Below are 26,646 nucleotides of genomic sequence, written 5' to 3'. Positions count from 1 at the left end.
AGCTGGGAATACAGGTGCACAGTGCCACACCTGGCTAATTTTTGTATTTTTAGTAGAGACGGGGTTTCACCATGTTGGCCAGGCTAGTCTTGAACTTCTGACCTCAAGTGATCCACCCGCTTTGGCCTCCCAGAGTGCTGGGATTACAGGTGTGGGCCACCAAGCCCAGCGAATTTTGTATTTTTAGTAGAGACAGGGTTTCACCATGTTGGCCAGGCTGGTCTTGAACTTCTGACCTCAGGTGATCCACCCACCTCAGCTTCTCAAAGTGCTGGGATTACAGACATGAGCCATCACACCTGACCAATGCTGATCATTTTTCTGTATACCTGCTGGTCATTTGTATGTCTTCAGAGGAATGTTTACTTAGGTCCTTTGTCCTTTTAAGAATTGAGTTGTTTTCTTACTAGTGATTTGTTTCCCTTCTCTCAAGATTACTGTCCTGTGCTGCACATTGTTCAATGTTTGAAAACAATTTTTTGTCCTACTTTTAAGTGAAGCAGAAAGATATATCTGGCCCTATTAGTCCATGAGGGTTCAAAGTAGAGGTTTCCATTAGCGTTTTGGCCTTTATCCTAATAACAATAGGCAGCATTGATGGATTTCCAATGGGACTCACATGATCAGAGTTGTTTGAAAATCAGACTACTTTGTGGAGAATGGACTGAAGGAAAGCAGTTGGGAAGGGGGAGGCAGCAGTTCAGAGATTACTGTAGTAGTAGTCCTGGTATGAGATGATGGTGGTTTGGATCAAAAAGAAGACAGAGGAGAGAGATAGAAAAAGGTAAGATTTATTTAGGAACTGACAGAATACAATTCCCTTTGTGAAGTTCAAAGAATATTGCTCAGTGGCAAAGGTCTCTACTACTGGTCTTTATTGTCTGTGCTAAAAGTTATCTGTGAACATCTGAAAATCCTACAGCAGAAGAGAAGAGTGTAAATAAATGATGTTCTTGCTTCTGGATAGACTAGAGAGAATCTTAAGCCAATCAGTGATGACTGTCTGCGAGGCTTTCACCTTTTCTGTGCTGTAGCTGACACCTCAGTCAGTGGTTGTTATGGACTGCATGTTTGCGTACTCCTGCTATTCTTATATTGAAGCCCTAACCCCCGCTGTGATAGTATTTATTTATTTATTTAGAGACCGAGTCTTGTGTCGCCCAGGCTGGTGTGCGGTGGTGCCATCTCGGCTGACTACAACCTCTGCCTCTTGGGTTCAAGTGATTCTCTTGCCTCTCAGCCTCTCAAGTACCTGGGACTACAGGCACCTGCCACCATGCCCAGCTGATTTTTGTATTTTTAGTAGAGATGGGGTTTCACTGTGTTGGTCAGGTTGGTCTCGAACTTCTGACCTCAAGTGATCCTCCTGCCTCAGCCTCCCAAAGTGCTGGGATTACAGGTGTGAGCAACCTTGTCCAGCCCCAATGTGATAGTATTTAGAGATACTTTTGAGAGTTCGTTGAGGTCATGAGGATGGGGATCTAATTATGGGAATAGTTCCCTTATAAGAAGGTACACCAGAGGGCTTGCCATCTCTCTGCCATGTGAGGGCTGTTTGCCAGCAACTGACTCTGCCAGCCTTGGTTTGGGATTTTTAGGCTCCAGAATTATGAGAAAATAAATTTCTGTTGTTTAAGCCACCCAGTCTATGGCATTTTGTTAGGGTAGCCTGAGGAGACAAAAATAGTGAGGCTCTCAGCTATAGCAGTCACAGCGATGGCTTTTCTTTTTCTTTTTTTTTTGAGACAGGGTCTCACTCATTCAGGCTGGAGTGCAATGGCACGATCATAGTTCACTGCAGCCCTAATGTCTTGGTCTCAAGTGATCCTCTTGCCTTAGCCTCCCAAGTAGCACCATCACACCCAGCTAATTTTTAAAATTTTTAGTAGAGACAAGGTCTTGCTCTGTTACCAGACTGGTCTTGAACTCCTGGGCTCAAGCAATCTGTCCACCTTGGCCTCCCAAAGTGCCGGGATTACAGGTATGAGCCACCATGCTGGCGGACTTGTATTTCTCATTTGGATGGCAGAATATTTGTTCATGAACAGTACGGGCACAGTTAAAGCAAGTTTTTGTTTTGTAGTGCCTTTAAAAGGTGCTTTAATGTGTAATCTTTTTGATAGTGGATTGTTTGCAAACTCCTGTGATGATGTTAATGCATTTACGTTAGTGTCAACTATGAAAAACCCTAACTTCCTGACTTCTACTTAAGTCAAATATTATCTTATAATAAACTCAATGGAGGACTGACATTATAAAGATCTTCTACTGAGTGACCCATAAACGGTTCTTAAGTCATTGATAAAGTCTAAGTAAACAAGGTTAATTTTAAAACTTCATTCGAAAGCCAGGTTCTTTCTGTTAGCCTGTTGCTAGTGTTTTGAATTCTGTTGCTTCATTGCTCCAAGATACCTGCTCTCTGATGATAGCCCATTCACTTCCATGGATTAAATAGAAATTCAAAATACAAATTAGGAGAATGGACTCTGGTATGTTGTGAAGTAAGCAGAGTGAGGATAATTAAAGAGTGATATGAAAATAATTGGTACTATAAGAGAGGTGCTTTCTCTTAAAGACAGAAAGGGAGGCTGGCCATGGTGGCTAACGCTTGTAATCTCAGCACTTTGGAAGGCCAAGGCGGGCAGATCACGAGGTCAAGAGATCGAGCCCATCCTGGCCAACGTGGTGAAACCCTGTCTCTACTAAAAATACAAAAATTAGCTGGGGGTGGTGGTAGGCGCCTGTAATCCTAGCTACTCTGGAGGCTGAGACAGGAGAATCGCTTGAACCCAGGAGGCAGAGATTGCAGTGAGCCGAGATTGTGCCACTGCACTCCAGCCTGGCGACAGAGCGAGACTCCCTCTGGAAAAAAAAAAAAAAAAAGGGAAAGCAGGGAATGTACCACTGACAACAGGGTATTTTGACCTATTTTAAGAGGCGAGCTTGAACACTTTAAACTGATTCCAAGTAAACTCTCATTTATGTATTCACCCATCTATGTTACACATACCTATTAAGTACCTATGGAGTGAAATACTTTGTGCTGTTGGAGATATATAAAAATGAAGACTATGTGCATACAGACCCTAAGCATTTCAAAATTGACTGGCGACACTATGTTTCTAATTAATTTTACAGGAGTGTCACAAGATGAACTAGATGGCTAAGGTGTGTGTGTATGTATAAAATAGCTTTTAATGGTTTTGAAATAAATCTTGTAAGATAGTGAAAAATGTAGTAAGACCTTTCCATTCTTACTATTCTGCTGCTCTGATCTTCTGGTGCTGCTAACTGAGCCTCTTTGCATTTCTCTCAACATTCCAGTCTATCTAGAATCAAATAATATTGATAGCTTTAAAAGACTGTTTCTTACTTCACTTTCAGGATGAGAAAACGGATTCAGATTAGGTTTCGCATGGCATGCCTGAGGATCAAGCCAGTTTAGTGGCAAAACTGGAGCAGAAACCATTCTCCTGCAAACAAACTAAGCATTATGCCTTCTTCGTCAGCCAGCTCTGTTAAGTCTTCCTAACTGCTGAGGTTCAGCTAATCATTATTGTTTCCACGAAGTCTTCCCTTACCCTCCTCAAGTAGATGAACTCCCCCTACCAGAGTGTTTAGTTCATGAGTGCATCTCACAGAAACTTTGTTTCTTTAAGACAGTGTTGCCCAGCTTGAGTGCAGTGGTGAATCATAGCTCACTGCAACCTTGAACGTGGGCTCAAGCAATCCTCCTGCCTCAGCTTCCTGAGTGTGACACCACCTCAGGCTAAAAAAAATTTTTTTTACAGTACTTTCTTCCCCAGTTATTCTATTGGAGAATCTCAAGCCCCAGATAGAGGAATGTATGTCCCAGTCCCTGAGCTCTTTCTGCATATGAGGGTAAAATGTAAAAAATGATAGCTACTGCATTTCAGTCTTTCATAAAACATCAGCAATTTTTGTTGGTGTAGTCATTTTCTTCTGAAGCTGCAATTCTCCTAAAGTTGTGTCTTTATTACAAAATCCAATGAATACTTTCCTGTTTTTAACCTTTTTAATATTCCGTGTGACTTTTTTCATATGTCCAATTATTTGCCAAATGTTTAATGAGAATATACTATGTTCCAGACAGTGCATGAGATGATGGGGATGCAGTGGTGAGCAAAACTCGTAAATCCTATTATCAGAGGATAGGAGCCAGCAGCAAAGAAAGTCCAGCAATCACACAACCACAACAAAGCATCAAACATGCTCTTGCTGGAGGAACCAAGGGCACTTAATCTGGTCCATTGGATTAAACCCTAATCTAGGCCGGGAACAGTGGTTCACAAGTATAATCCCAGCACTTTGGGAGGCCAAGGCAGGAAGATCTCTTAAAGCTAGGAGCTGGAGACCAGCCTGGGCAACAAAGAGAGACTCCGTCTCTAAAACAAAATTTTAAATTAGCTGGGTGCAGTGGTGTATGCTTGTAATCCCAGCTACTCAGGAAGCTAAGGCAGAATTGCTTGAGCCCAGGAGTTCAAAGCTGCAGTGAGCTGTGATGGTGCCACTACCCTCCAGCCTGGGTGACAGAGCTGAGACCCTATCTCAAAACAAGGGAACAAACAAAAAAACCTAATCTGGTTCAGTAGAAGTGAAGTTAAAGTGAAATCTGAAGACTGAGATGTGAATAAGACTAATTCAACAGGAGGAATAGGAAGGACTGGAGGCAAGGAAAAAACCGTATACTTTAGGGAATTTAGATGCCCTCAGGCCTGGGCCACCATGGAGGGGAAGGCAGGTGGGTGAAAGATATTCCTGGATGTGGTTTAGAAAAGCATTTCTACTATGCCCTTTATTTTTTAATCTATGTCTTAAATTATTTTTGTCATTGCCTTATTCTAAATACTTTAAGGAGTAAAATTAAAAGAAAATCTATACTTTAGGTGAAAATAGTAAACTTTACCCACAGGTAAATTATATGCAAGACACATTATTTTTGTAAAGCAGTATCTTGACTCCTGATTAACAGCATAAAATAGATAAGGTTTAACAATAGACCAACTGGTAATTGTATCTTCCTTTAATTTGAAACCAGTCAGCTCTAAATTATTCATCCTACCTAAAGAAGAGACATATACATAACCTAAAATGATCAATAACCCAGATCATTTTTGACTTCACTTCAGAATGTGCTTTTTAATTTACACATTGGTATGCCAAATTTAGGAATTCACTTAAAGCTACGCCACGGAAAAGGAACAACCCAGAGTGCCAAATCTTGTAACCCATACCATATTGAACTGAAAGCATGTTTTAGGCCAGTATCAAGACTTAGTATGGCCAGGTGCAGTGGCTCATGCCTGTAATCCCAGCACTTTGGAGGCCCAGGTACGTGGATCACTGGAGTCCAGGAGTTTCAGACCAGCCTAGGCAACATGGTGAAACCGCATCTCTGCAAAAACTACAAAAATTAGCACGGCGTGGTGGTGCATGCCTGTAGTCCCAGCTACTTGAGCCTGAGGTGGGAGGATCCCTTGAGCCCAGGAGGTGGAAGCTGCAGTGAGCAGTGATCGCACCACTGAACTCCAGCCTGGGCAAGAGAGGGAGACCCCACACCACCTTAAAAAAAAAGGCTCAGTGGAGAGTAGTTTATATCTCTTTCTTTACACTTTTCCATATTGTTTTGAGTTTTGAAAAAACAAACCATGAATAGTTTTACTATTTTTCGAGTAAAAAAAATTTCTATTTGGAAAACCAAAGAGTAGAAGTAACCTCTTTCACTTCTTCCTAGAGAAGGTTCAGGTTGAGTTTATAGAGTGTGTCTGAGACAAAGTATGGTAAAACAAAACCAGACAGCAGGCCGGGCGCAATGACTCACACCTGTAATCCCAGCACTTTGGGAGGTTGAGGCGGGGGGATCACTTGAAGCCAGAAGTTTGAGACCAGCCTGGGCAGCATGGTGAAACCCTGTCTCTACCAAAAATACAAAAATTAGCCAGGCATGGTGGCTCGTACCTATAATCCCAGCTACTTGGGAGGCTGAGGCTGCAGTGAGCTGAGATCATGCCACTGCACTCCACCCTGGGCAACAGAGCAAGGCTCTGTCACAAAAACAAAACAAAACAAAACAAAAAAACAGACAGTAACAAAACATTAACAGAGCAGTGTAGTATATGTGCTGTCATTCAGGTTTATATAGATCACTCGAATAATGACTATTTTCTAAAATATTTTGTGGAAAATACTAAAATGAACAGCAATTTCAACAACCAATGGAGAATGAAACATGTTATAGAAGTAAAAAAAATTTTTTTCACAGACTTTACTGAGATGATAAATATTTGATACAGATCACCTATTACATTAAATATTCATTTTCTAACTGTATAAAGGCATGGAGATTCACTGCATTTACAATCCAAACTACAAGATAGCAAGCACATTGACAGTATCTTCACTTGAAATACTTAATATGCTAAAAATATTATATGAAGATTAAGGCAGAATCTAATTCAGAAAATCAACTCACTAGTCCACTCAGGACACGTTATTTTTTTAACTTACTCAACAGAGATGACAGAAATAGCTTGATATTATCAATTACTTCTAGTTATGGACTATTTTCAGATAAAACTAGAAAGATATAAGTTAATGGATTTATACGTCAATGGATTGATACTTTTTTTTTTTTTTTGATGGAATCTTGCTCTGTCACCAGGCAGGAGTGTAGTGGCGTGATTTTGGCTCACTGCAACCTCCGACTCCCTGGTTCAAATGATTCTCCTGCCTCAGCCTCCTGCATAGCTGGGATTACAGGCCAGCGCCACCATGCCCAGCTAATTTTTGTATCTTTAGTAAAGATGGGGTTTCACCATGTTGGCCAGGACAGTCTCGATCTCCTTGGCCTCCCCAAGTGCTGGGATTACAGGTGTGAGCCACTGTGCCTGGCAGATTTATAACTCTTTATAGGTGGAAAAGGACTAAAAGAGTTACATCTTAAAACAGAAACTCTTAAATACGGTCTGCTATTGTTAGCTAAGGATGCAAAGTTCATCAAATACTAACTTAAAATAATCTGAGAAAATAATGGGTGCGCCCTATACCATTTGTAACTAATAACTGTTTAGTTTGTGTGAGGAATCTGTAACATGATGATGATTTTGGCTATATGATACCTGTTTTCAATTCTTAAAAAAACAAACAACATAAAAACCCTCAAACATTTTGATTTTCTTGTTTAAAAAAATTGTTTTCATTTTAATGATCTGAGTTAGTAACAAACAAATGTACAAAATTGTCTTTCACATTTCCATACATTGTGTTATGGACCAAATGAAAATGCTGGACTACAAATGCAGGTTTCTTTATATCATGAACTTCAATTATTGTCACTTATAAATAAAGGTGATTTGCTAACACATGCATTTGTGAACACAGATGCCAAAAATTATACATGTAAGTTAATGCACAACCAAGAGTATACACTGTTCATTTGTGCAGTTATGCGTCAAATGCAACTGACACAGAAGCAGTTATCCTGGGGTATTTTACTCTATATGAAAAGCATCCTGGAGAAATAGATTGAAATACAGTTTAAAACAAAAATTGTATTCTACAAATACAATAAAATTTGCAACTTGCACATCTGAAGCAACATTTGAGAGAGCTGCTTCAATAACCCTGCTGTTATATTGGTTTTACAGGTATATCTCCAAAGTCATGGGTTGGGATATAGCTGCTTTAAAGAAAATAAATATGTATATTAAAAGGAAAATTACACTTTAAAAATGTGAAGAAAGCTTTGAAAACAATCTTAATGCATGAGTCCATCTACATATTTTCAAGTTTTAGAAACAAAGAAATTTAGAATTTTCAAGGTAATCTGAAAACTTTCTAAGCCATTTAAAATAAGATTTTTTTCCCCATCTTTCCAATGTTTCCTATTTGATAGTGTAATACAGAAATGGGCAGTTTCTAGTGTCAACTTACTGTGCTAATTCATAAATCATTACACATTTATGACTGAGAGGTCAAGTAAGTGGAAACTGGGTTATAATGAAAATGACAAGGCGGCCCTTCAGCAGGCACTCATCTGAACTAGTAATAAACACCAGCACAAACTGATTTTTTTATATTAAATTTTTTTTAGATCTCTAAAGGTAGGAAAATCCAGTCTTTCTTAAAAATACTTTCCTGGGTTGTGGCAACATGTGCTTTATCTCTTTCTAAAACCTAAAGTTATTTCTATATTATAAATTTCAAACTCCCTGGCAAGGAATGTAAATGCTAACCAGCTAGGTATTTATAGTCATGCGCCGTGTAACAACTTTTCAAAGACAGATCGCATATCTGACAGTGGTCCCGTAAGATTGTAATACCATACTCTTACTGTATCTTTTCTATGTCTAGATACACAAATACCATTGTGTTACAACTGCCTACAGTATTCAGTACAGCAACATGCTGTACAGGTTTACCACATAGCCTGGGTATGTTGTGGGCTATGCCACCTAGGTTTGTGTAAGTACACTATGATGTTCGCACAACGGAACTGCCTAACAATGCATTTCTCAGAATGTATCCCTGCTGTTAAGCAACACATGACTGTATTTAACTTCATAAAAAGCAGTAACTCATGGATACTTGTCATAATAACATTTCCACTTTTCTCTAAGGCCTGAGGTTGATGTCTTTGCCTATGCTCTATGGATCAAATGAGAGAAGATGATGCATCTAAACAATAGGGTCTCTTTGAGGCAGTATCATAGACTTGGCCTCCCGTATTATGAAAACCTTTGTTGTACTAAAATGAATACAACTGCAAGCAGTTGGAGGGCAACTGCAGTGCCAAAGGAAATGAGTTATTTTCTATGGGAAACATAAAATTCATCTTAAGGAAACATCTTTGTTTGCCACGAGGCATATCATGAAGAAAATGTGGCTAGTGAATTCACACATCAACTCCAAGAGCCACCTAAATTAAGGTGGCTTTTAAAAATGTTTAAATTATCAATGATTTAGGAACATAAGCTGGAAGAGTAATATAAAGATGTATATTTATAATGCTACATTAGGAGATGTAGTTCCCTACTCTGCACTTTGGAAATGAAAGACATCAATTCTGTCCAGAGTCAATAATATCAGAAAGAAATATGGCTGCTTCCTACTCTTCTCCACTTGGAAAATTCATTTTATGATGCTCTCACCATTGATACTCTGTGACTCTCATATGAGTTAGGCAAAATGAATCTAATAGGTTACTTTTGTTTTCAAAATAAACCACCCAAACAGGTTTTTTAAAACTTTCAAATATGGAACATTTAACCCTTGAGAGAAACTTCCATTACTGAGTACCTAGTCTAATGGCAAGTACAGTATTAAGGATTATTGCTTTTAATAAGATAACCATCAGAAATAAATATGTAAGCTTAACTCAAATACTCATTTTTCACCCAATGCTACAATGTTTTCTTCTCAAATCAAATCACGTTACCTTCAATTCTTTGCCAGTTTACTGAGGTTTTAAGTATAAAAAGTTGGCCTGTTAACTCAAAAGCAAGACAATAGCAATATCCACGTGTCTTATTTGGGCATTGAGCAGTAACACTGCTTTCTTGATAGGATTTAAGGCACTAAATGGTGGTAAAATAAACAAAAGGATGATGATTAACTTCTTTAGAATCCTAAAAAAGGAGATAGTTTAGAATGACACTAGTGAATCTTTTTCTCAAACAAATAAGGCATCCTGTTGGCAAACACAAATAAAACACAAGGTCATGTTGCACCTAATACATTCACTGTCTCAGCTAAACTACTTGAAACGCTACCTATCAAACCTAAGAAAGCTACAATAGTGTGTATAAAGATTAGAAAGGCACCAAAAGGAGAGCTCTACAACTTCCAGTTCTAAGAGTTAAGGAAGCTGTGTTTAACACTGCAAATAGTCTAATTATCAGTTTTATTCTTCAAAATGTAAATGTAGTTAGATTTTTACCTTGACAAGTTAATCAAGTGCTAGTTTAGTAAGAAGTTTATTTTATGAATTAGAAAATTACTGCAGTGTCTAACACAGCCCTATTTATAAAGCTAAACTAATTCTAGTACTGAATGCATATTCTGGATAACACTGAAGAAAATTTGTATGAAGGTTACTTCAAGATAGAATTCGCAATAGAAATTCAACATATAACTAAATAAGATTTACTGAAAATAACAAAAGGTGTTGTAGAGATATATCAAACATAATTATAACCACAACATTTTCCTTGTGAAAAATACAACTATTAGTGAAATAAAATGTACAATTGAAAATTTTCCAAAGGAAAAAACACAGTATAAACGAAAATACTTTTCTTTGTGATAGGGAAAATAGTATGTCATTGTTTTTTTGTCACAATATAATTTGACACAAAAAGCAGTCAGAGAATTGCACCAATTCCACATCCAGTTTCCTGAACATGTTAAGAGTAAAAGGAGTCTGTAAAGCAGAACAGTTTCCAAATTTTATATTTTAAATTGATGATATTCTCATACAGGATGTCACACCACACCAGACCTCTTTACATAATGTACAATATTTCTGGTTTTGTGGCCAGATGTGAGTACAAACGTATGGTTTCTGCCACTTCTCTGTCATTCTGGTGTTTAGCCAGAGTCAGAAAAAAAAAATCGTTACTTTAAGTGTTATTTCTCTAGCAATAAAGAAAAATTATACTTAGTGCATGCTTCATCATTTGTCAAAAAATGTTTCTGAAAATATAACTGAAGTTACCCAATGGTTTACAAAATAGAAAAATCATTCATTAGGGTAAAAATGTGGTGGGACTTAGGTCCATTTCCAGAGGACTAACTTCCTTCCTAAAGGCGCTCCACTGTCCTTCAGCAGAGGTGGCAATGACAGTCCGTGATGGAAGCGGCTGGCCTGCAGACGACCACTACTTGACATCGGATTATCTCTGACCACCCCATATCTGCCATTTCATTAGTGCTACAGAAAGATGGGATTTTTGTGGAAAAGTTAGGAACATTTCTGCTGTACATGATTTAGAAGTTCTCCAAATTTTTCAAAGAGGTCCTCCACCCATTTTACATTTTTCATACAAAGTTGAACAATTTCCTCCTGTCCTAAATCTTCATTTTTTTTCTGCACCGAAGAAATCTAAAAAAAGAAAATTGCCAAATTAGCTTATACTTATCACTTCATACTTAAGTTCAACTACAAGTACTGGTATTTAATTTTTTTCTTAATTCTATCCATGGAGAATTATTATTTCAGATAAATTTGGGTGAGATCTAATCTTTAGCTCCAAGGGGGCAGAAAGGAAGGCTAGAAAACGTACTTCAAACTTCCTCCATTTCTTCCAATTACATTAAAAGCCAAATGACAAATTTTGGAGTCGATTCTGCATTTTAGAGCATTGTAAAAGTAGTCAACCTATTTTGCATCACCATCTTTGCTTTGTCTTTTGCTATATAAAGGTTAGATTTATGAGCATCTTTCCATACCAGACTACTGTCAAACACATTAGATATAGCCTGGGACCAACTTAACCCTTTTTAATTAACAGAAGTGATACTGCTGGTTAAATAGGTAGTATTGTCTACAACCATTTAACCTGTCTGTGGAAATTAATGCTTATATCCCATCCATGAGGTAATATTTTGTCATGTATAATTTCTGAACAACTTAGAAGCTACAATTAAATTTTAACTTTTAGTTTTTCATGCCAAGGCACAAAACCCCATTTCTCTGCAATTAAGTGGGATAAGGCCTTTCTAAGTAATAAGTAAAGCAGCGAGATGTCAAAGCAGTGACTGAAGTGAATTAAAGCAGATCATCATACACTGTGAGAGAACAAAACGCAATAAAACATCATTTATTATGGAGATGTAAAGCAAGCATCAACAGCTTTAAAACATTACCAATTATAGCTGCTACAAGAGGTGGTGAGGCTAGGGTAAATCTGAGCACAAAACATAGCAGAGAGACTCAGAACAATAAATTGAGTCATTATTTATAGAACACATAGGCAAAATATATACACACAGGTATTTCACAATTCTCTTTAAAACATTCCAAAATACTATAGCTAGAATCTCCTTAACGTTCTGAAAAACATTTCTTTTTTAAATAAATGAGAAGAAATTACCTCATCCTTACATATCAGATAAACATGATATTTATAATGATGGAGTGAATGATACAAAGAATACAACTGTATTTTCTCTGGATCGACAGCAAACTCCTATAAAAAGAAAAAAGTTTATAGATATATTTCATGGAGTATCTGAGCTAAGAACACTTTGAGGAAAATACTGGATCAAAAGTCTCAATGGCAATGTCAAAAATGACATATATGGGTAGGTATTCAGTTGTGTTAATATGGAGAGACTTATTCAAAGTAAGAATTTAAATTATATTTTAAAATCTTACTCTTTATCCTGAATATAAATATGCATTATTGAAAAAACTTAAGCATTATAGGAAAATTTAAATAATAAACATATGAGATGATTTATAAAATAAAAGCTCCCTATAATCTCCTGCTTCAGAGCTAAACAATGCTGATGGCATGTTACATATTTTTAAATGTTTTTCCCCTAGGTATAACATGTATGTTAATAACACTAATTCTGTATTGAGAAGGGAATCACACTATACATATTGTCCAGCAACTTTTCTTCTTTCTTCCAACTTGTTTTTTGACCTAACTAAAAATTGATTATCTTTTCATTTAGTACATATAGCTGTCCCTATATGAGGGTGAGGACTTTTAACCAGCTTTCAGTGTTGTATCTTTAGTACTTAGAACTGTACTTGGCATGCTATAGGCACTCAAAAAAATTTTTTTGAAAGAATGAACAAATCTATCTCTTGTTTATAAAAAGCACATAGTATGACATTAAGTGGCTCTTCATTTATCTAACTTCACACTGGTGGTACATAATTGGATTGCTCTTACAAACCTACAATGAGCAAAGGTATGTATTTTTATGCATTTCTGGAATCTGTTTCTACAGAATACTTTTTTTTTTTTTTTTTTGAGACAGTGTCTCATTCTGTCACCCAGGCTGGAGTGCAGGAATGTGATCACAGCTCACTGCAGTCTCAATTCCCTGGGCTCAAGCGATCTTCCCACTCAGCTTCTCAAGTAGCTAGGACTACAGGTGCATAGCACCATGCCTGGCTAATTTTTTTTTCTCCCCGCAGGGTAGACATGGGGTCTTGCTTTGTTGCCAAGGCTGGTCTCGAACACCTGGACTCAAGTGATCCTCCTGCCTCAGCCTCCCAAAGTGCTGGGATTATAGGTTGAGCCATTGTGCTTAGGCCTGAATACCTTTTTGCTGTGAAGCTGATATGTTGCCAGACTGTTTTCTAAAAAGGTTGTAACAATTTATACTATGTCTGAAGATGAGCAAATTCCAATTTTAATGACTTTGCAGATATGAAATAAACATTTCATCTTTTTATGGAATGTGTTGTGCACACTCACTTATCTATGTGCATGCATACCCAATTAAAAATATACCTATATTACAGGTAATGCATATGTTAATGAGTTCAAATTAGCCATCTCACAATGTATACAAATTTCAAAACATACATTTTGTACATAATATATGCAATTAAAAAAATTAAAAACTACCTACGAATATATCAACATGAATGTGAGATAATTTCTTCCATATTAGTCAATTTAAGAAATTTGTGAGCACATATTATATGCCTGATACTGTGCTATAGAAAAAAAATAAACAACCATGTGTCCCTCTTCCTTAGGCCAGTGCTGCTTATACCTACCTGAAAAACCTTAACACTTAATGACAACATAGTAAAATATTTGCTTGTTTCAATGTTTTAAGTAGGAATTATATTAACAATTGGAAAAGGTACAGTTACATTAATAATCAATTACACTTACTTGTGCAGATTTAGCGGTTGTTTTAGAAGTCCTTAGAGTTTTCTTATTATAAGCTTTGCCATTCATTTTGATTTTAGAAATAGCAGTTCCTCCACTCTTTGCTTTAGAGTCTCGAGTAATTATTGTTAGTTCAGGAAAACTTTCCAAAGCATTCTGGAAAACAATGAAGCAAAATAACTGACACCAGAAGAAAACTAACCTAAACTACTTCTAGCTATCTAAAATTTAGAAGTGTGTGTGCACACAAACACCTATTCGCAGAGAAGTGTGTGTGTACTGATGGGATGTGGTAAATATATACACATATGCATACATATACATACACAGGCTAGGGTTTAAACATGGTCACAAGTTCTTTGCAGCTCTTCCTATTGGATATGTAATCTATTTCCCCGTCCCTTGAATCTGAGCCAACTCTATGACCTGCTTATTTAAGCAACAGCACACCACACTGGGAACCCTAGTAATGTCTAATTTCTAGTAATGTCTCTGGCTTCAAGGCAGGAGAAAGAGACACATATATGTTTCAGTAAAGCCCTACCACTTAAACCACTGCTCGCCCCGTGAAATGTGGCTGGACCTTGCTATAAAGAAGTCATCTGCCTCTGGTGAAGATGAGGACAGAGGAGAAGCAGCACTGTAGTGCTTCCCTGACTTCACTCCTCTCTTGCTTATTTTGACTGCGAGACAAATATCTGTAAGATAAGATCCTAAAACAGAGCATGATGGGTTTTTTGACAGTGGTCATGTGGTAAAACCAATTCCACTCCATCCTTTAAAAGGCATTGGTGGCCAGGCAAGGTGGCTCATGTCTGTAATCCCGGCACTTTGGGAGGCCAAGGTGGGCAAATTACTTGAGGCCAAGAGTTTGAGACCAGCCTGACCAACATGGCAAAACCTTGTCTCTACTAAAAATACAAAAATTAGCTGGGTGTGGTGGTGCATACCTGTAATCCCAACTACTCAGGAGGCTGAGGTAAGAGAATCGCTTGAACTTGGGAGGCAGAGGTTGCAATGAGCCAATATCACATCACTGCACTCCAGTCTGGGTGACAGAGAGAGACTCTGTCTCTAAATGAATAAATAAATAAATAAATAAATAAGCCACTGGCCTATTTATGCCCTTACCTACTTGGCAAATCATCCTGCCTGACTGAAAAGCTACAAACAATAACTGAATGATACTTGTAGTGACATTTAACTAGTTCGATTATGACTTTATAAAAATTAAATCAAGCTCCTACCATCATTTATTTTGACATTAAAAATGTTGAAGTCCTCCTATAATATTTATGATTCAGAATGCAGTCCTCATGCGATAAGCATGTTTTACGAACAGTTACAACCTTTAAGGCCACTCTTCTCCAAACTCATCTATTGTTTCCAAGCACCTGGTACTGGGGCCCTGAAAATGGTACCTTTTTAAAAACAGGCAACCTAAATTTTTCTTAGTATAAGAGTATTAAGGAATTCAATTTCATTTGATAGAAACAATAACACTTTTGGCATTTTCTACCAGAGTGAGCTACCATCACGTTCTAGCTTCATTCCTTTCTCAGATTATTTGTGATCTTATCATGTACTCTGGTGTTTTCCATTTAAAACTTGCACCTTGACAATTTTTGGATCCAGAATTACTATTTGCAACAAATAGAATTTAAAGTCTAAACATTCTAAATTTGGAAACAACACACACTAAGTCAGTGGAGATGAAAGAAGAAAATGTAAATCTTTCCAATGACCACAAGATGCCTAAGATGATCCGAAGTACACAGATTTCAGAAAGAGGCAGAACATCATTAACCTGAAAAGGCTTCAGGACTCCTAACATCACCAAGATCAACATAGGAAAGCACACTAATTATTTCTAAAGAACAGAAAAATCTTTCTTCATCTACTATTTATAATATTTTACTTCAAATCATTATAACTCTTAATATTATGTAATTTGGCTTTGAAATGCAAATTGCTAAGGCTGGGCATGGATTACACCTGTAATCCCAGCACTTTAGGAGGTGGAGGCGGGCAGATCACTTGAAGCCAGGAGTTCAAGACCAGCCTGGCCCACACAGTGAAACCCCATCTCTACTAAGAATACAAAAATTAGCCAGGTGTGGTGGTGGGCGCCTATAATCCCAGCCACTCCGGAGACTGAGGCAGGAGAAGAGGAGGTTACAGTGGGCGGAGATAGCGCCACTGCACTCCAGCCTGGGAGACAGAGTGAGACTCTGTCTCAAAAAAAGAAAAAGAAATGCAAATTGCTTTATATGACAATTATCGAAATTAATAACTAATAACAGAATTAGAAATCTTGTTAAAGAACTGGTTTGACGTTTCTACAGTGATTAGCCAAACCTGGTAATTTTTAAAATTTAGTAAGTCTTTAGAAAACACCTATCTAAAAATGTTCCCTTGTCTCCACAAAATATAGTATTTCACAAAAGAATATTTCATTTATTTGAAGGCAGCAGTTAAGTAGAAAACACTGGGCTAGAGCTGAGTGCCATGGCTCACGCCAATAATCCCAGCACTTTGGGAGGCTGAAGCAGGCGGATCACTTGAAGTCAGGAGTTCGAGACCAGCCTGACCAACACCGTGAAATCCCGTCTCTACTGAAAACACAAAAATTAGCTGGATGTGGTGGGGCATGCTTGTGGTCCCAGCTACTTGGGAGGCTGAGGCAGGAGAATCTCTAGAACTCAGGAGGTGGAGATGGTAGTGAGCTGAGATCATGCCACTGGACTCCAGCCTCGGCGAAAGAACAGGACTCCATCTCAAAAACAAAAACAAACCAACACAAACTGGACTATGAGTCAGGAGACCAAATTCTTAGTACTAGATTTCTTACTAGCTTCTAACATGTTTTTCCTGCTGCAAGTACACAGCAGTGAAGAATACATGACTACTATGATAGTTTAGTGTCATTTAGTTTTGAACACAATCTAAAAGCCTCAGTTTTCACCTAATTGAAATGAAGTCAATGTTCACTTTTACATGGAGTTCACATAAATAGGGATGTGAACAAGTTATTCAAATGTATAATATTGTTACCATCAATTAAAAAATGTTCCCCAAAGTAGATATAACCAAATGATTCTCAATATGATATTATACTTTGAATAAGAAAGGCTAGGGAGTAATCACTTTGTGATTCTCTCCCATGTGCATGTTAATAAATTTGCGTGCCTTTTCTCCAATTGAAATAAAAAGCTCAGCCGGGTGCAGTGGCTTACGCCTGTAATCCCAACACTTTGGGAGGCCAAGGTGGGCAGATCATCTGAGGTCAGGAGTTCAAGACCAGACTGGCTAGCATGGTGAAATCCTGTCTCTACTAAAAACATCAAAATTAGTCGGGTGTAGTGGTGGGCATCTGTAATCCCAGCTACTCAGGAGGCTGAGGCACAAGAACCGCTTGAACTCGGGAGGCAGAGGTTGCAGCAAGCTAAGGTTGTGCCACTGCAATGCAGCCTGGGTACCAGAGCGAGACTCCATCTCAAAAAAAAAAAGCTAGAAATTTTAAAATTACTAAGTAGCTTCTATGATAAATTATCTGAGTTTAGATTAGCTCTTTTCTATATTTCTGATAACACCAAAACCAACTTATATTGCCAAGATATATTAACAGATAGAATTATATACATTTCCTACCCTTATAAAAATCCATCTTTCCTCTGATATTGAATAAATGAGGCAAGTAAGGGGAATTTTGATAACTGTGCTAAGGAAAAGCTAATTTTAATTACAGACAAAAAGTAAAAATTTTGAAATGTTAAAAGAAAAAATTAGAATACAGTAGTTTAAAGGAAATATTTTTGGAGACATTTGGAAATTATTTTATAGAAGATACAACAGATAACTATAAATGCCTAAAAAATAAATTTAAGTGGAGAAAAGCAAATGATTAACACTAAAAAAGACAAACTAAATAGACTTACAATGAATAAAAACCAAATTTTTGTTAGGTGAAAAATTTTGTAAGTGAATGATTTTCATAAATTTCCTTCCTATTATATTGCCATTGAGTTTTGCTAATGATTGCCATTGAGTTTTGCTAATAAGTCATCAGAAGGAAATACCTTGAATGATTGATCCAAATGAAGATTCAAAAGAAGTCTCTTTCGGTTATCATTTAGCATGCCATCTATTTTTTTCATATGAGGTAAAAGCAGCTCATCTGAAACATTATAATTTAACAGGATAAACTATCAATAAACACAATAAAAATTCCAACTTTTTCTCAAAACATGTATTAACATACACTAAATTCATTGGCATATGTAAAATATTGATTGCAAAAAACTGGACATGAAGCTTTCTGAACAAAGGTTAACTTGAAAAGTAGGTTTATAATAGCAAGTGAGAAAGAGGCAGCTCAGTATGATGATGGGATGAGCACTACATGAGGATCCAAAGTCCTAAGTTTTAGCTGAACTAGAACTGCTGGATAAACTAGAGCTGGCTTTTAACTGAATAGAACTGATATGTGGCAGCTATGTGACCAATGGGCAAGCTGCCTAATTTCTTCAGACCTCATTTACCCTCTGAACAAAATCTGAACAATCGTACTATTACAAAATAGAAACTGATCTAACAAAACACTGAGCATGACCAAGGGATATTAAGTCACTTTAATTTGAAGCAAAGAAAAAGTAGGGGAAGAAAAATGATCAAAACCCAGTACCAAAAATATGAATCAAAATAGTTATTTTAGAAAAAGAGGGGAGAGTAAAATTATGACAAAGATTCCCATTCAAAGCTTTTGGCTTTCAATGTCACCACTCTGAACTTTAAGCTCCATTAAGAAAAGCACTTTTAGAATATAATTAGTTTTGGTGTAGCATTAAACATTTTAGATTATTAGTATTAGACTCTTAATTTATCAGCATAGTAATTTATTATATTTTATAATACTAACTGCCTCTAATAACCTTTCTGGGAAAAAAAAAAAAAAATTCCCAGAATCCAGGTCACAAGTTTCACAGCTAAGTAAAATGATTGTTTACATAGTCTTTCTATTACTGATTAAATCTGTTCTAATACTGTATTTACATTCTACAAAAACAAGTTTTAAACATTTGTGATTTAAAAATAATAACCTTAAAATTTTTTCTCCCCTTGTATTAGAGAAAAATCAGAAAACACTGATAAGCAATTTTTAAAAATCTTTCAAAATACAACTACACAGAAATGACTACCACAAAGAGAAGCATATTTTATGATGCAAGGAATATAACATTTAATAGCAAAAATGCTGACCTGGGATTAACTGAGTTCTAATCATGGTTCTTCAACCTCTAACTTGTTATCTAACTTTAATCTCTTTTGAACTTTAGTTTACAAAATAAATGTTTTAGACTAGTTAATATCTAAAGTCCCTTCCAGCTCCACATTATTCGAAAATGACTGATATATAGGTTACTGTCTCTGATTATGTGGTAAGAAGAACTGAACCAGAAATTAGAAGACTTTTTATTTTAATCCTTTCTCTGCCACTTTCCAGTCTGTGGGCCCTTAAGCAAGTCACTTAACCTCTCTGAACCTGTCTTAATCCACAAAATGGCTAAGTTGTTTTAAGGTTAAACTAGAATATGTGCCTAAGTATGTGAACATAATAAAACAGCATATGGTCATGCACTGCATAATGACATTTTTGGCAATGACAGACCACATATACAATGGTGGTTCCATAAGACTATAATGCCATATTCTTACTGTACCTTTTATTTTCTTCTTTAACAACAACTTTTTAAAAATTTCAATAGCTTTAGGGGTACAGGTGGTTTTGGTTTCATGGATGAGCTGTATAGTGGTGAAGTCTGGGATTTCAGTGCATCCATCACCCAAGTAGTGTACATTGTACCCCATAGGTAGTTTTTCATCCCTTACCCCTTTCTCACCCTCTCCCCGTCTGAGTCTCCAATGTCCATTATACCGTATATGCTGCCTTTATGTACCCATAGCTTAGCTCTCACTTATAAGTGAGAACATGCGATATTTGGTTCTCCATTCCTGAGTTACTTCAGTTAGAATAATGACCTCCAGTTCCACCCAAGTTGCTGCAAAAGACATTATTTCACTCTTTTTTATGGCTGAATAGAATTCACTATATTTTCTTTATCCACTCATCGGCTGATGGTCACTTTCCATATCTTTACAGTTGTGAACTGTGCTGCAATAAACATACGTGTGCAGGTGTCTCTTTGGTATGATTTATTTTCCTTTATGTAGATACTCAGTAGTGGGACTGCTGGTGAGAATGTAAATTAGTACAACTGCTATGGAAAACAGTATGGAGATTTCTCAAATAACTAAAAGGAATAATATTAACTGGCATAACCCAGTGCATTTACTGGTTTAATACTAATTGATTAGAAAATAATTGTTATGATGTATCTTTTACTAAATATATAAGTATATGATTTTAATCTTTATGCCACTTTTATCTGGTTCATCTTTTCAATTATTGGAAAATAAAATACACTGACATACAGACCTTCCATGTAATACCAAAACTTAGTAAACTATTTATGAAGATGATTAGATTCTAGATTTGGAAGAAACTGGTTAGTAGCTATACAATTTTCCCACAAGTAGAAAGCAATAAAAGTTCAAATATTCAGAGAATGCATGAAAAGATATGACCATTTTATAGAATTAAGATGCTATGTATTTAACTGACAATTTATAGGTATATATTACACAAGCCACCTATAAACATGTAACTACATATAAACATATAACTAATGGACAAGATTTCTTTTTTTAATTCCAGGAATTACTACCAAGAAAGTACTGCTTAGAAGACTGTACCGTTGCTCTTCTCTAAGGCTTGCATTGTGTCAGGGTCCAAGGCAATGCTAACAAGCAATTCCATGTAGCTCTTAAAGGTTTCCTTCATTGCTCTTGTGTTCAAAAAGCGAGTGACAAAGGGAGCGGGAGGATCAAATTCTGGGAGGGAGAAAGGGTTAAATATTAAATTTTCCTTCCTGACAATTTTAAAAATTCTTTTCTCTATAACGAGACCCTAGAAGCAGATTGCAGATACAATTTCTTCAAATTCAAGACTTCTCACCTTACCTTTAAAAGGTCTGAGGTTCTCAAAGCTGGTTTGCACATCACAATGACTGCAGAGCTTTGTTACCAATAGAACAAAAAACCAGACTGCTGGATTTCCTAAAACAGAATCTTTGGTAGTGGTGGTGGTCGTGGTAGTGGTGACAAAGCTTAAGTATTATGCTCTTAAAAAGCTTCCTAGGTGATTCTTCTGTGGTGTGTGTGTGTGTGTTTTTAAGACAGAGTTTTGCTCTTGTTGCCCAGGCTGGAGTGCAATGGCGCGATCTTGGCTCACTGCAACCTCCGCCTCCCAGGTTCAAGCAATTCTCCCACCTCAACCTCCCGAGTAGCTGGGATTATAGGTACACACCACCACGCCTGGCTAATTTTTTTGTATTTTTAGCAGAGACGGGGTTTCACCATGTTGGCCAGGCTGGTCTTAAACTCCTGACCTCAGGTGATCCGCCCCCTCAGCCTCCCAGTGTTGGGATTACACACGTGAGCCACCACGCCTGGCCCTTCCTAAGTGATTCTGAAGCCCAACACCAGAAAAAGTAGACTGGGTAAGAAACTATTTGTCTTCCGCTGGATCCCACCACAGATATCTGGTGCCAGGTGGTGCTACTCTAGTCTTGATGGTTTCTCTATGTTTAGTAGTAAAGAAATTGTATGACATCCAATGTATGAGTAATGCATAGATTTCCATTTTATTCCTACACATAAATTGCTATAAAATTCTTGCCTAGGATGTATTAAAATTTTTAGAAGTATGCCAGGTGCAGTGGCACATGCCTGTAATCCCAACAGTTTGGGAGGCCAAGGTGGGAGGACTGCTTGAGCCCAGGAGTTCAAGACCAGCTAGGGCAACATAGTGGGACATTGTTTCTATTAAAAAAAAAATAAATTAGTCACGTGTGGTGGCATGTACCAGTATTCCCAGCTATTCAAGAGGCTGAGGCAAGAGGACTGCTTGAGTCTAGGAGATTGAGACTGCAGAGTGCTGTGACTGCGCCACTGCACTCAAGCCTGGGAAACAGAGTAAAGACCCTGTCTCATAAAGAAAAAGAAAAAAAGAAAAAAATCATTTTAATGTAAACATAGCCTGTGCACAGAAGAAATTTCATTCAAATCCAATGGGAAGAACTACGAGATTAACTTGTTGGGTGTGCTGGTGCACACCTGTAGTCCCAGCTACTTGGGAGGCTGAGGTGGGAGGATTGTTTGAGCCCAGGAGTTCAAGACCAGCCTGGTCAATATAGCAAGACTCCATCTAAAAAAAAAGTTTGTTTCAATTTTGACTTTTTGTATTCAAATATATAATCAAGTCACACCCTTAAATAGCAGTTTTAAAAATGTTTTTAATGTTGTGGGTATATAGTGTGCATGTGTGTGTGTATATGTGCATACACACACACACACACATATATATATATATATTTTTTTTTTTCTTAGAGATGGGGTTTCACTATGTTGCCCAGGCTGGTCTTGAACTGTCAGCCTCAAGTGATCCTTCTGTCTCAGCCTCTGAAAATGCTGAGATTAGCTGTAAGCCACCGTGCCTGGCCTATAGTAGGTATATGTATTTTAAACAGCAGTTCTTAAAGTACAGTCCATGGACCCCAGGAGGGACCCCAAAACCCTTTCAGTGGTCTCTGATATCAAAACTGTTTTCATGATAATATTAAGATATTATGTACTTTCTTCACTGCATTGCCATTTGCAAAACTAATATTGAGTAAAACTGATGGTGCCTTACTTACCACAAATGAAGGCAATGACAACAAACTGTACTAGTAGTAATATACTTTGCATGACTTTGTCATGTCACTACCATGTATTTGGAGGGGGAAAAAGTCAGTTTCACTTAGGAATAGTCCTAGGGGCTGGGCATGGTGGCTCACACCTATAATACCAGCACTTTGGGAGGCCAAAGTGGGAAGATTGCTTGAGGTCAGGAGTTCAAGGCCAGCCCAGGCAATCTAGCGAGATACCATCTCTACAAAAAAATTTTTAAGTTAGCTAGATGTGGTGGCATGCACCTGTAGTACTGGCTGCTTGGCAGCCTGAGGTAGGAGGATTGTTTGAGCCCAGGAGTTCGAGGCTGCAGTGAGCTAAAAAGGTACCGCTCTTCTCCTGCTGGTGACAGAATAAGACCCCATCTCTAAATTAACAACCAGAATAGTCTTAGGGCCAGGTGCAGTGACTCATGCCTGTAATCCCAGCACTCTGGAAGGCTGAAGCAGGACAATGGCTTGAGGCTAGGAGTTTAAGACTAGCCTGGGCAACAGACTGAGACCCAGTCTCTACAAAAAACTTTAAAATTAGCTGGGTGTGGTGGTGCATACCTGTACTCCTAGCTACTTGGGGGACTGAGGTGAGAAGATTGCTTGTGCCAGAAGTTTGAGGTTACAGTGAATTATGATTGCACCATGCGCTCCAGCCTGGGTGACAGAGTGAGACCTGTCTCTAAAAATACAAAATTAAAAAAGAGCCTGGGCAAGGCCAGATGCGGTGGCTCACGCATGTAATCCCAGCATTTTGGGGGGCCAAGGCAGGTGGATCACGAGGTCAAGCGTTCAAGACCAGCCTGGCCAACATAGAGAAACCCTGTCTCTACTAAGAATACAAAAAATTAGCCAGGTGTGATGGCGGGCACCTGTAATCCCAGCTACTCAGGAGGCTGAGGCAGGAGAATTGGTTGAAACTGGGAGGTGGTGCAGTGAGCCGAGATCGCACCCCTGCACTCCAGCTTGGATGATAGTACGAGACTCCATCTCAAAAAAACAAACAAAATACAAACACAAACAAAAAGAGCCTGGGCAACATGGAAAAACCTCGTCTCTACTAAAAAATACCAAAAAATAGCCAGCTATGGTGGCACACATGCGCCTGTAGTCCCAGATACCCAGGAGGCTGAGGTGGGAGGATCACCTGAGCCTGGGAGATTGATGTTGCAGTGAGCTGTGATTGCACCACTGCACTCCAGCCTGGGTAAGAGTGAGACCTTGTCTCAAAAAAAGATAAAATAAAAAATAATAGTCCTTGATGAAGGAGTAAAAATTACTACTTTTATGAAATTTCTACTCTTGAATAGATGTCTTTTAAATATTCTGTGTGATGAAACAGCAGGTACACATAAAGCACTTCTGTGTAAGTATAATGGGTATGACCAGGAGGAGCACCCATACAGTTGTGTGAGTTACAAGATGAACTAGCTATTCTTTCCCCCAACAAAACACCATTTTTATTTGAAAGAATGACTGACAGATACACTATGGCTATCCAGACTTGGGTATTTGGCAGACATTTTCTTAAAAATAAATTAAGAGAATCTGTTCATTCAAGGAAAACAACTGACAGTATTTGCTGCCAATGATAAAATTTGAGATTTCAAGTGAAAATTAGAATTCTGGACATCTTCTATCCCTACTGTGAGTTTGACAGCTTCCCAATTAAGAATTCATTAATGAGATCATTCATAGAATTGATGAGTGCTATTTTTTGATAGTGTAAAATGAAATATCTGACCTTAAGAGCAAGAACCATAAAACTCTTAGAAGAAAATGTAGGAGTAAATCTTTATGTCCTTGGATTTGGCAATGGATTCTATGTGAACAAAAGCTGAGCAACAAAAGAAAAAATAAGTAAATTGGGCTTCATCCAAATTTAAAACTTTTGTGCATCAAAGGACATCATCAAGAAAGTGAAAAAGACAACCTACGAAATGGGAGGAAACACTTTCAAATTATATATCTGATTAACGGTTTAATATCCAAAATGTATGTAAAAACTCCTACAACTTAACAACAAAAAGACAAATAACCCAGTTTAAAAATGGGCAATGGATCTGGATAGACATTTCTCCAAAGAAGATAAACAAATGGCCAATAAGGACATGGAAAAAATGCTCAACATCATTAATGACTAGAAAAATTCAAATTGAAACCACAATGAGACACCACTTCACATTTGCTAGGATGACTTTTAAAAAATGCACACACACACAGAAAATAACAAGTGTTAGCAAAAGATGTGGAAAAATTGGAACCATCATGCTTTCCTGGTAGGAATATAAAATGGTGTAACCATACGGAAAACACTTTGGTGGTTCCTCTAAAGGCTAAACACAGGATTATATGTGACAACAGTAACAATTCTGCTTCAGGTATATGCCTCCAAAATGGAAAATACGAACTTAGATACTTGTATGCCAATGTTTATTACACCAATTATTCAGTTAGCCAAAAGGAAGAAATAACCCAAATGTCCATCAATAAAACATACAATAGAATATTATTTAGCCATAAAAAGGAATAAAGTTCTAATATATGCTTTTACATGGATGAACCCTGAAAATATTCTGCTAAGTGAAAGAAGCCAGACAAAAATGGAAAAATATTGTATAATTCCACTTATATGAGACATTTAGAATGGATAAAATCAATATACAAAAAATAGATTAGAGGTTACCAGTAGCTGGAGGAAAAAGAGGGTAAGTAGTTGTTGCTTAATAGTTACAGTTTCTGTTTGGGATGATAAAAGTTTTGGAAATAGAGGTGAGGGTTATACAACAGTTTGAATGTAAATAATGCTAATAAATTGCACACTTAAAAATGGTTAAAAAGGCAAATTTATATTTAACCACAGTGTTTTAAAGTATGAAAAAATACTGGAAAATCTATGTCACCAAGCTAACTAATATTTTCACATGACCAATTAACAATGTTATAAATCCATGCATGGATGAGAGATATGTAAAAGTTAAGACAAACCAATAGATTTTAATGTAATAGCATGAAAACTCAAGAAACTACTACTTGTCAGTATCAGGAGCATCTATAAATATCTGAGAAGGCAACTGAAATCCTCCTCCTTTTCCTAACTACATACAGAAGGAATATTTCAATTGCTTTCTCAGTTAAGTATGGATATTCTTGATACTTTAGCCAAAACAACATATAATAACGAACTGAATGTAGAAGCAGGTATGTACTCATCTCACTAAATACTGTTAATTTTGTTTTAAAAAACACACCTCACATTAATAAGTAATGGGTTCATTTTAAATAAATATTTTAAAACTTTGAATTGGTATTTAGTATCAATAGATTTAGCACACATAAACCAAAGTATCTAGAATCCTCAATGTGTTCGAAGACTTCATTGGAGTCCTGAAACAAAGAGTCTGAAAATCACCAGCCTATGAATATATGTTTATTATCAATATTTGACTTAAGAGAACTAAATCCATTCGTTAGCCTGAGAATGTAAAACAAGGAACAAAAAGGCACTGAAAGTGTTTGCTTAACTATTAGTGACACCTAGTGGTCACTCAAATTACCAAGGGAAGAAAATGTTATCTTGTCATTTGAAGAAACTATAATTGAGAGCAAATTCAGAACCAAACATTTTGATTCTAAGCAGTAGGCAAGACTGCTAACTGCAAAAATTACGTATAATGCCTTCTATGCATATTCAAGGCATTGAATTTCCTTATATATTCTGATGTATTATTTTTCTTTTTTTTCTTTCTTTTTTTTTTTGAGATGGAGTTTTGCTCTAGTTGCCCAAGGCTGGAGTGCAATAGCGCAAACTTGGCTCACTGCAACCTCCGCCTCCTGGGTTCAAGTGATTCTCCTGCCTCAGCCTCACGAGTAGCGGGGATTACAGGTGCCTGCCACCACACCTGGCTAATTTTTTGTATTTT

The 26,646-nt window shown here is 37.3% G+C and overlaps 1 protein-coding gene across 2 annotated transcripts in view; it reads right to left on the bottom strand.

Annotated features, from left to right (window-relative positions):
* The window catches only part of QSER1 (glutamine and serine rich 1), a 73,709-nt gene that overhangs the window by 20,841 nt on the left and 26,222 nt on the right, over window positions 1-26,646 (bottom strand). The window contains exons 7-12 of one of the 2 annotated variants that reach the window (XM_011936364.1): window positions 20,697-20,834; window positions 17,963-18,060; window positions 13,887-14,039; window positions 12,114-12,209; window positions 11,003-11,122; window positions 3,259-3,325 (exon numbers count right to left, since the gene is read on the bottom strand). In XM_011936364.1, the coding sequence (XP_011791754.1) occupies window positions 3,259-3,325; window positions 11,003-11,122; window positions 12,114-12,209; window positions 13,887-14,039; window positions 17,963-18,060; window positions 20,697-20,834 (672 nt within the window). Of the gene's footprint in view, window positions 1-3,258; window positions 3,326-7,192; window positions 11,123-12,113; window positions 12,210-13,886; window positions 14,040-17,962; window positions 18,061-20,696; window positions 20,835-26,646 lie in introns of those variants that run through there. The other variant, XM_011936362.1, reaches the window with a different exon arrangement.

Source organism: Colobus angolensis, unplaced genomic scaffold (assembly GCF_000951035.1).
Source record: "Colobus angolensis palliatus isolate OR3802 unplaced genomic scaffold, Cang.pa_1.0 Scaffold152, whole genome shotgun sequence".
Classification (NCBI taxonomy): Eukaryota; Metazoa; Chordata; class Mammalia; order Primates; family Cercopithecidae; genus Colobus; species Colobus angolensis.
This window is presented reverse-complemented; position numbering and strand designations above follow the sequence as displayed.